The 10,896-nt window shown below is 42.7% G+C and overlaps 1 protein-coding gene across 3 annotated transcripts; it reads right to left on the bottom strand.

Moving 5' to 3' along the window:
- Positions 1 to 282: 282 nt before the first annotated feature.
- On the bottom strand, positions 283 to 10,774 carry FOXM1 (forkhead box M1). 3 transcript variants are annotated; one of them, XM_042811045.1, is made up of 9 exons: positions 10,694 to 10,774; positions 7,745 to 8,338; positions 6,591 to 6,739; positions 6,189 to 6,389; positions 5,642 to 5,770; positions 5,034 to 5,075; positions 4,063 to 4,141; positions 3,418 to 3,599; positions 283 to 2,315 (listed from the first exon to the last, which is right to left on the bottom strand). In XM_042811045.1, the coding sequence occupies exons 2-9, from the start codon at positions 8,289 to 8,291 to the stop codon at positions 1,266 to 1,268; spliced, it is 2,379 nt and encodes a 792-aa protein (XP_042666979.1). In that variant the 5' UTR covers positions 8,292 to 8,338; positions 10,694 to 10,774; the 3' UTR covers positions 283 to 1,265. The 3 variants fall into 3 exon arrangements, with proteins under 3 accessions (XP_042666979.1, XP_042666981.1, XP_042666980.1); XM_042811047.1 differs by having other exon boundaries at positions 3,436 to 3,599; XM_042811046.1 differs by having other exon boundaries at positions 4,063 to 4,138.
- Positions 10,775 to 10,896: the final 122 nt, after the last annotated feature.

The raw sequence follows: 10,896 nt of genomic DNA, 5'->3' as shown, positions 1-10,896 counted from the left end.
TCTATAAATATCTAAGGTGTGGGGGGCAGAATGGCGAGGCCGGACTCTTTTCAGTGGTGAGTGGAGACAGGACAAGGGGAAACGGCCGGAAACTGCAGCATAGGAAGTTCCGCACAAATGTGCGCAAAAACTTCTTTACAGTGAGGTGACGGAGCACTGGAACAGGCTGCCCAGGGAGGTGGTGGAGTCTCCTTCTCTGGAGATGTTCAAGACCTGCCTGGATGCCTACCTGTGCGACCTGCTGTAGGGAACCTGCTTTGGCAGGGGGGTTGGACTTGATGATCTCTGGAGGTCCCTTCCAACCCCTACAATTCTGTGATTCTGTGAATACCAGTATTCACTTTACAGGTTCTGTTTCATGTTTTCAGCTGGTGTCTGAAATGAAAGCTGCTTTAACCACTCCGTAGAAATCCATCTTACTGCAACTGTGACTCCACCAAGCCCTCTACGTACATATTAATAGGACGATAGAACCCAAAGAGTTACAGCTCTTCTCCATTCCAGCCTGGGAAGGGAAGGAGAGCTGAGAAGGAAAAATGAACCAAGATTTCATGCTGCAATTCAGTTAACCATTTTTTTTCTGTTTAGCTTGAGTAGGCACTCAGTCACATATAGATGATCCTTCAGATTTCCGCCTTGGCAACTTTCAAGGCCAATGTGTTTTTGGATTAAAAGAAAATGGTAGTTTGGGCTCTCATCTAGAGGAATACAGGGCAGGTGGAACATATGGACAACACTAAGCTAAATCATTTGCCAACTCAAATATTCCCCTAACAACGCTACAAGAATAAAGTTACCATTGTAATAAAGAGCTAGTAATTTAAGGCATGTATAGGGCTTAAAGCCATTAAACCTACACAGAAGATGCTAATAAGATGAGAACAAAGTAAAATTAAGTAAGGACAGAGAAGGAGGAAGTGCTCAGAGCCTTTCCTACTGGACATAATTGAGGAGTGTACCCATTTCCTCTCATACCTCGATTAGCCAGGGCTGTTCAGGGCCTATCTAGATGCTAACCCCTCTCCAGGGACTCCACTCTAGCACCAGATTAGAGGGGTTCTATCTTGACACACATAAATAGTCCATTGCAGCTCAAACAGGCAGCTCATAGCAGCCAACCGGCCCATTTCCCAGCTTAGCAGGAGTCAGTACTCCCACAAATGAAGGAATTGTCTAAAAAGACTGTCTGCTTTTCATTACGTTAATAGATCTCAGGAGTGCTTTCTGTAAAATCCAAATAAGCCAAATTCAGTCTTCTGGACAGTTTACTTCAGTTCAGGTATAAGCTGAGACCAACTAATGTCTGTTCCTAAGTTTTCATCCTCAAGACCAGGAAAGCTGATATCTAAAAGAATTTTGCTCAAACTGTCATTCATGGTGTCCAAAATCAGGCCCTCCATGAGCGATCGGTTTTCAGTAAAACTAGAGGCTGGTAGTTCAAGGGGCAACTGCTTACTAGATTTGTGAATAAAAGATGGAGAGCTCGTGAGGGGAACATGTGCTGTGTCGTTGGATTCTGTATTGAGCAGTTCCCAAGAGGATTCGGGGAGAGGATTTTTAAGGGGCGTGCTGTTAAAAGCCAGCAAGTCTTGGTTCTCCTGGAAGGCTGTGATTGGCAGCTGAATGGTTCTCACTGGACTGAAATCCAGCTCATTACCTCTCTTGGCTGACGATGCAGACTTCCAGGGGTCAAGGCCCCCTAGTGGGGGGGTAGTAGTTGCTGCTTTGCAGGGAGTGGAAGAAACTGGCAACTTGTTGAACATCTCTTTGACTGGTGTTTTAAAAGGCCCCTCTTCCTCCTGCAGGCATCTCAGCTGTGATACATTCTCTAGAGGCTGGTTTTCCTGCAGTAAGGGGAGGTCTGCCCCTAACTGGAAAGGGTCAAATTCATTGCTCTCTGGAAAGATGACGACAGGCTCTTCCGAGCAAGGCAGTGCTAGGTGTTGTTTCCTTCTGGATCTGCTCATTTCCCGCCTCTCACATCTCTTTATAACTAATGTGTCAGAAACACCCTTAGATGGTGACTTCAGTATAGTGAAACATTTCTTCTCTGTCATGGCTGAGGCTGGGACGAAGAAGTCTGGCTCTTCCTTTACAGTTATGGTTGAAGCAAAAGGGGACAGCCAGTCCCCCAGCTGTGAGCTTTCCTCTTCCTTAATGCAGAGTGCCTCAGGGAAAGAAGATGATTCCTCACCAAGCTGACAGTTGTTCTCCTTCAGACTATGTGTTGGGGAAAAAAATCCTTCATCAAATTGGCTCTCCTCCTTTGCCGCAGCTATGGGTAAAGAGGATGACTCTTCAATAGAGAGCGACATCTACAAAAAAAAAAAAACAACAAAAACAAGCAACATGCAGTCAGTAAACAAGAATCTTAACCACTCATAATGCAAATGACAGTGGAAGATAAAAAGAAAGACCAGCAGCTATGGACAGCAGGACAAGTAAAAGGAGGATCTTCATAGTGAGGCAGCAATAACAACAGTTAGACATTGATCTGCCTTTGAAATTGACACAGAGATATCATAATGGGAAGGATTTTAGCTACTTGTCTTGAAGTTACAACCTTTGGAGTATATCTGCTATGAGCAGCTTCGAGGACAGGCAGATGAACATTTCTGTGTTTGATCCTCCTTACACTATTTATGTATGCAATAACAAAAAGTGTGATGGCATACTTCATAGAAATGAAGAAAAAATCAAATAAGAATATTAAAATTATCAAAAGAAAAACGCACAGAGGAAAAGAAATCATAGGAGGAGAGAATGTAAACGAGCAGATGCATAAAGGAAAACAGGATCAGTATTAGAAAGAATGGAACGAGAAGAAGCCTAACAATGCTTATGTGCCTGAGACAGTCATTGAGACACATAGAGAAAGATCTGTTCGATTACATTTTTTCTTCAGCTCAGAACACCAAGGAACTCTACAAAATTAGCAAAAAGCATTTATTAGAAGCCTCTAAGATGTTCAACTTGTAAATAGATGCTCTTTCAGAAGCAATGCCTTATAACACAGCTTCCTCTTTAGAGCTATAAAAAAAAGTATCTGAGTGTTTCAGGGGCAGAAGAAAGCCATTTCCTCTAGTCCTATTTGTTTTCATCTGAGTGGGGAAGAAACATGGTCTTGACTTTTCAATCCAGAGCACCCACTCCTCTAGTGAATTAAATTAACATACATACAGCAATTCAACCAGCAGGTATAGTCACAATACAGACAGAAAAGGAAAAGCAAGAATTGTCACCTAGCCAGAAGCTCACATGCTTGGAGGACCCAGTGAAGATGCATAAAAGAACCACATGAAAAACACAATCCATGGAAGAAAATAGCTATGGAGAAAACAAACCATACAAAACACAAACACTCATTCCACCAGTCCCCTACAAAGAAGGAAAAAAGACAGAAACAAAGAAAACAACCTTTGGAGCAATGCGCACACGTTTATTGCTCCGGAAGGTCTCTGAGCTGTTGTGGGATGCTCCCTGTACCGTAGATAGAGGAACCTTCAAAGAAGGCTGCAAGACGAGAGGCTGACTCATTGGAAACTGGATCGGAACAAGGTAGGAGTTGATGCGAGGAAGCAAAGGCTTCATCTTTCGTCCTGGAAGAGAAAAGAATAGATTTGCTAGCCTCCTACCCTTCTTTCACTGCATGTGGAGAACCAGACACCTAACTGTAAGTGCTTCTAAATACTTCCAGATAACCATTTGGTCAATTACTTCCATTTGCCTTCTTTGCTAGTTTTGAGGATACAAATCCCAAGCCAGAAGCTTTGATGAAGAGCAAAATATAACCTTCCTTAAGGTCCTAGACCTCAAACTGGGGCAAGCTCTGTTGTCACTCGGTTTGAAAGGCTAGTTCCCTCCATCTTTCTATCACATCCTCTCTCAGAGAGGACAGCACTACTTTTAGCCCCAATGCTGAGGGATGGGAACAGCTGTAGGAAGCCTTTAAGCAGGCAAATCTGGATAACAATTAACATTTTTATTCCCATGAAAATCTGTGAAAGCACCTGAAATTTATGGGAATTATTCTTTTTAGTCTAGCCTGAAGTAAACACTCACGTGCGTTTTGGGATTCAGTTTTGCTGCTATTGTTGCTTCCCATGTTCTTCTGGGGATCTGAAACATGTTGCTTTTGCTGCTGTAAACATTGTGAAATAAGAAAGAGAAGAGAGAAGAATAAAAGAATTCATCTTTGTTCTGCTGCCTTGCTCAGAACTGCAAATCAGAAGCCTGTACTGAGCTAATAGAAACAGCAGTCGTAGAGCCAGCATGAGTGCTGGGTGTTATCTCTGTGATACTTGCTGTTTTACAGCCATGCCATCTCACGGCTAGCTACTAAAAATTCACACAGAAACAGAAATGGTACAACAGAGCTGCTCCAACAACAGTCTGCAGTAGAGCTGACCTTGTTTGGGTGTCCTCAATGCAGAAATGTGATTAGCATACACTTATTTGCGTATTTTATCTCTATACAAACCATAGACCTGAAAATCAAGCAAAGGCACAGGAGGAGCCAATGGTCTAAGCAGAAGGAATGAAGCCCAGGGCTGTAGTGGTGACAAATAGTCTGATTAATTCATTGAAAATCCATCACTGTTAAAACTGCTGAGTTCAAGAGACAGCAAACAGGTTTATCCTTCACAGTACAGCTGGTTTCCAGAAGTTAAAAAAGAGTACAGAGAGATCCTATTCTTCTTGATTCTGAGACTCAGAACAGGCTGGGACTGCTTCCTCAGAGGTGGAGGTTGTACCTGAAACCCACTGTCTCAGCTCTCTCTGAAGTCTCAGAAAGCTGCCCACTGCAGCCTATTTTAGCAGTAGACTTCTAGTTGCTCAAAACTGTACAGCTCTTGCCAGCTGTAGACAGGACATATAACTTGAAGGTAATTAGCTTGACTCCATTCCCCAAAAATGGGTGTACACAGAGCTCTACAATCATGTGCAGCAGTGATTCTGTCCCCCTCCCCAAATCTCTTATCTTTTTCTAGCAAGAGGAGATTAGAAGTCCAAAGCCCAGGGCAGAGTCTTACTGATTCAGAGTGCTCAGACGATGTTGACCCCAAGTCCAGCGGCTAGTGGCAGCAAGGCAGTGAGAAGGAGAAAAATAAGAGGAAATTACCAACAATAAAAAGGGACAAATTAATCTAGCATAATCTGAGCAAACCAGAGAATGAATCTGCCCTCCCATCGCACAAAACATAGAAGAGACTAAAAACATCTTAAAAAAAATCTGAAAAATTTCCTAGATAGGGAAACCCAGCTGGGACAGAACAATTCTATCCTGTGAGTGTCTAGTCAAACAACAGAGGAAATGCTGGTCTAAGTCAGTGGAAAGCTTCTCATTAGAACTTTACCGCAGTCCTATGGAAACAGGTTGAACAAGCTAATACATTTGGCGTGATACCTGAAGAATGAATGCATCCCAAAGAAGCTCCAGCAGCAAAAGCCACAGCACCCTTTTCTTTTTCCCTCCAAATACAGAGATCATCTATTTTTCAGGAGAAGCAACTGAATTTAGCTTCTACATGGAGGCTGATGCCACTGAATATTAACTTTCCTTTCAAATTAAAGTGCATCTGTTTAGTGTGGCAATTAGGGACTGGATAGCTGTCCCATTTTCTTTGCATGAAGCATTCACCTTAAACACTTGGTCCAATGTTAGGCAACGGTTGGCATCAGGGTGAATAGTCCAGAATGAGATTTTACCATTAGCAGATGTCTCACGGACAAACATATCATGGAGGGACAGGTTATGCCGAATAGAATTCTGTGGAGAAAGGAACAAGGAAGAAGTTGAAAAACAGCATTTTTGTTATCAGCACAGAAAGGTCTATCTCAAACGTGACTGTCTAGCAGAAAGATTCCATTCTAAAGCTCAAAAGTGGATGTTATTATTCACTGCAAACCCAGCCAACTCTACCATGAAGTCTCTTATTCTCTTTATACACAAGATCCTCCTGCTTACTTCAGTGATCAAATATCCCACCACCTTGCCTAAATGGAACGAGAAAAAGAATTAAAAAATTCAAATGTGGAGCATTTGAAAGGAGAGGATATTTGGGGTGGGGTTTTAAATTAATTTCAATCTTGCTCTGCAGGCTGGGAAACAACTTTTCATTTTCAGCTGGAATGCTTTCACAGGTTTCACCCGGGGGCCAACTGGAAATTGAGGGCCTGCTTGTTACCTTCCAACCTGGCTTAGCCACATGCTTAAAATATGGGAAATGATCCTCAATCCAGGTATAGATGTCTTTCAGAGTCATACGCTTCCTCTCAGTGCTGTTGATGGCAAACTGGATCATGGCCATGTAGGAGTACGGAGGTCGTTCTGATACTGAATCCTGCCATGAGGAGGAGGGAATGGCAACAGCTGCAGAATTCTCAGTCTGAGAGACAGAAGAAACAATGTATGAGTGCTTGAATAGTTGACAAGGGCTGGATATTCCATGTACTGCTATTTAAATTGGTAAAGGGAGTGCTCAGATTATTTAGAGATTGTCACGTCTAGTTCTTGCAAGTCTTCTAATACAGATGGATTGCATCCTCATCAAAAGTTTTAGCGTATACTGTTGTCCTCTCCTACTTACCTTGATTCTTCCCCGTAGAGGCATCTGGTTCTCTTTCTCCGTGCCTTGCTTCACAGAACAGGGAGTTAGTCCATCAGTTCTCATCTTCCCCAGCCACTGGATGTTAGTAAGACTGTTATCCAGCACAGAGCTCATTGTCTCACCACTGCCTGTTGAAAAAACAAGCCCAAAGCTCTGCTTATTTACAAGTGTCTCTTCTCTTCCTTCATCTCAAGTGCCAAAAGGAAAGTAATAACAGATACTTTTTGAAAGGGTATCCCTGAATCAGGATAGGAACAAGATGGTATTGCAAAGCTAAAGCTTCTCGTTTATATACCTTGAGTTCCTGAAAAAAGCTGTACCATTAAAAACAAAACAAAAACTAAAACAAATCATAACATTCAAACCAAATGATTGTTCTCAACCAAAACAGGAAAGTGTTGACTCCAGCACTTTGAGAATTCAAGCATTTTTAGCTAAAGGATTAATTAAGTAAACAAAAGTCAAGGAAAGTGGCATAAACTCCAACCTGGCACATAACCCAAGTAGCAGTCAAAAATTCTCCATGGTTTTGAACATCAACAGTAGAAAACTAATGGTTTTTTTTTTTTTATGGTGGGGTTGTTTTCAGTAATACAGTTACTGGAGCTATCTACTGGTTCCTCTCAGATAGCAGTAGCCTGTGGGATAAGATTTGCTGTAGCCCAAATCTATATCGCTGTTTTAAATTCCAAATACAAATATGATCTGAGAAGCAAGTCAAAGTAAAATCAATCCAATTTCTAACATTTGCCCACCAGCTTCAAGAGACAGCCAAGAAAGAAGCACTTGCTACCTAATCATAAAAGGGTCTGAATAATTTCTCTTTCAAAGGTCTAGGCCCCCTTTTGTCACTGCCTAAGGCACTCCATTCATGAGTCCTTTGCCTCATGTTTTGTTCTTCTAGACTAGAATTTTTATCTAGTACAGAAATTTTGCTTTTTTTTCAAATGCCAGGACTGTTTCTTTCAAATTATATCCATCAAGATTCCTCAGATTCCATTACACATGCACAGCTATTTTGTAGTTAATTGAATAACTTTCACTGCTGCATACTGAGATTCAAGTACTATGCTCATTGTCCCAGTTTGCATCCCTTTATCTTTCAGAAGGAGAAGAGGGTAAGGGTTACATACTGTTCTCCGGTTTCTGTGCAAATGAAGAATCAATTCCTGAATGCCAGTCCATTGATCCACCTGCAATTTCAGGTGTCTGTGAAATATTCTTCTCTCTTACTTGACTATTCGAAGACCTAGCCACTGCGCCAGGTTTGTCCACTGAGGGAAGGTGCTGTGATAGTATCAAACCTGCTGAACGAGAAGTTCCCCCACTGCTAATGAGAATGAACTTATTGGGCCCATTGTTGCCACACTCTTTTCCTTTTGCTGTCAGGGCCTCTATGATGCTTTGGATATCTGCATTTGTAGGGATGGCCACCACTTGCGTGTTGGGCATGGTAGGATGGTTCATTATCTTTATTCCCGCTGGAAATTTCTGCAGGCCACAGTCTATTTTGTCTCTGCATTGACTGTCCTTTTGGTCCTCCTGGCTGTGCTCCTGCTTAGGTGTCTTTTCATCGTGACCATTGTTCTCATCTCTACCTGAAGTACTGGATACCTCCTTCTGTAGAAGGGTCAGTTTCCTTCTTTTGAGAATTAAGGGCCTGCGAGGGCTGGTCCTCATTATTTATCTGAACAGTTACTCTCCATTGAAAATGAGAGGAACAAGTCCTGCAAAACAAAAGACACAACATAAGTGCACAGTAGACAGTAGGAATAGATAAAAGAGGTCAGCAAATACATTGCAGGTCTTTCACCGCACACATGTTCTCAGCAATTTCCATGCTGCTAGAAAACAGAGAAAGAAAAACAAAAATGAAAGTTTGTAACAAGATTGACTAGGAAAATATACTTTACCTCTTTTATCAACAGCTTGTGGAAGCATGATATGAGAAATATTTGCAGAGTAAATATTTGCATCAGAAGCTGAGATCCATGATGCATCTAATAACAAGGAAAGCACGTATATCTGTATATCTAAAGGCTGGGAGAGATCTGGAACTCTTCAATCTAGAGAAGAGAAGGCTGAGAGGGGATCTCATAACTATTTATAAATAGTTATAAAAACTATAATATTTATAAACTAAAGTGCAGGGGTGAAGTTGATGGGGGTAGCCTCTTTGGTGGCAAGCAACAATAGAATAAGGGTCAATGGGCAGAAACTGGAACAACAGGAAGTTCTATGCTAATAGAAAGAACTTGTTTACTGTCAGAATGATGCAGCACTGGAACAGGCTTCCCAGAGCTGTTGTGGAGTCTCCTTCTCTGGAGATATTCAAGACCTGTCTGGATGTCTACCTGTATGAGGAACCTGCTTTAACAGGGAGGTTGGACTTGATCTACAGAGGTCACTTCTAACCCCTACAATTCCATGGATCTATGATACCATTTTGTTCTTCTTCACAATCATTCCTTAGCTCTGTATTTATCTACCACCTCTAATTTCTCAGACCTAGAGAAATACAGTTTCCTCATTCTAGTTGGCTGTTTATAAATATCTGAAGTATAGGAGTCAAATCAGTGGGGACAAACTTTTATCAGCAATAGAACAAGGGGCAACAGGCAGAAACCAGAATATAGGAAGTTCCAGGCTAACACAAGGAAGAATTTCTCTACTGTGAGAATGATGGCACATTGGAACAGGCTGCACAGAGAGGCTGTGGAGTCTCCTTCTCTGGAGATATTCAAAACCCATCTGGATGCTTCCCTGCGTGAGCCACTGTAGGGAACCTACTTTAGCAGGGAGGTTAGACTCGATGATCTCTAGATGTTCCCTCCAGCCTCTACAATTCCGTGGTATCTGCTTTACAGATGCTAATACTTAGCTGTGAAGTGACTTCACCACACTAGCCAGTAAGCTGGAGAGGTGAGAAACCAGAACACAGAAATACCACTCTGCTGTAAGCAACAGATCACAACCTAAAAAAAAAAATAAATGGATTTAAGAGCTGGTAAAAGATGTGGGAAGCAGAAATTGCCCTGATCATTAGAAGTATACAATACTTCTAAAGCAGAAGATAGGCACTTCAAAATAAAGGCAAAGTAAGTGCTTTAGTCACTTCTTCTGTAGATTTGTGTAGCACTAGATAGATTCATAATAGAGCAGTAAACAATTTAAATTTCAAGTTTTTGGGTGACAGATAATTTAGATTATACAGTGGAAGGTACTGCTTTCAGGGTAAAAAGCTGAGAACATCTTCTGAGAACAATACTTATAAATATAACGCCATTTAAGAATTAGATGTAGAGACATTGCCTCTTGCAGCAAGCCACTGGAGAAAAGAAAAAAAAGTTGCACTTATTGTTATCATTGGGGAAGGTGGGCAGAACAAAAACGAACAATGAAAAAGGCATTTTACATTAGTAGTTTTGACTGGCTTTACAAAAAAAAAAAAGCTCACAGTAAGAATCACCTGCAAAGACACAAAATGGAAAACGTCCATCAGATGAACTGCTCTGTGAGAAGGAATAAAAGGGTTCAGAGGCTGCACAGCAGCTGAAGGCCAGAAACAGAAACATACACGCAGGCTGTAGCATTCAGGGACACGCAGAGCCTTTTGCAAGGTTCTCTGCTCACTTACAGAAAGATCTCCTTAAGACAACAACGGAGGCGTAACTATCAGCCAGCCCCCAGGAAACCGCACTTCCTAGAGGAACCAATAATTTCCTAAACAGGCCAAACGCTGTTTTCAGCAGCAGGGAGTAACACCAGAAGCACACAGCTCCATTGAGCTATGAGAACGAAGCAAAAACCAGGATACTGAAGAGCTAAGCAAGTACCCCCTCAAGCCTACGTCACCCACTCCAAACCTCAACCCTGACCTCCCGGATTGCCGGGTGCTGCCAACCCCGACGACCTCGCCAGTGAATCCCGCCCGCTCTCCCAGGATCCCTCCATCTAGGCATTTGCCTCCGAACTCTCAAAGGAGATCTCACTAGGCAACCCAGCTCCTCACGGGGAACGCCCAAGCAACGGGAGATCACAGCACGGCAAGGAACGAACGCTGAGCCTTGGTCACAACTCACCCCCTCCCCAGCCGAGCAGGAGACGCGCAAGGAAAAGTTAGCTTCAGGACTTCCGGTCGCGGTCGCCGTCCTCCCCATCCGCCCCCAGTAGCGATCGTTTCCCTGTTTGAATTTGGCGCCTCGCGGTTCCTTGGTATCACGTGCCGGCCCGGACCAGTGAAACGCAGCGGTAGGCGGGGCGAAGCGAGGTGGACCAATGGGTG

Source organism: Centrocercus urophasianus, unplaced genomic scaffold (genome assembly GCF_019232065.1).
Source record: "Centrocercus urophasianus isolate 14NV4802_14NV808 unplaced genomic scaffold, USGS_Curo_1.0 seq_12, whole genome shotgun sequence".
Classification (NCBI taxonomy): domain Eukaryota; kingdom Metazoa; phylum Chordata; class Aves; order Galliformes; family Phasianidae; genus Centrocercus; species Centrocercus urophasianus.
This window is presented reverse-complemented; position numbering and strand designations above follow the sequence as displayed.

What these genes read in the sequence shown, in the direction of transcription:
- FOXM1 (XM_042811045.1), bottom strand. Translation starts at nt 8,291, where the DNA reads ATGAGGACCAGCCCTCGCAGGCCCTTAATTCTCAAAAGAAGGAAACTG. An exon ending in CGTCTGAGCACTCTGAATCA is followed by an intron (nt 4,142 to 5,033) that starts GTAAGACTCTGC and finishes CAATGTTTACAG; the next exon opens with CAGCAAAAGCAACATGTTTC. An exon ending in GTGTGCGCATTGCTCCAAAG is followed by an intron (nt 2,316 to 3,417) that starts GTTGTTTTCTTT and finishes TTTTTTTTGTAG; the next exon opens with ATGTCGCTCTCTATTGAAGA.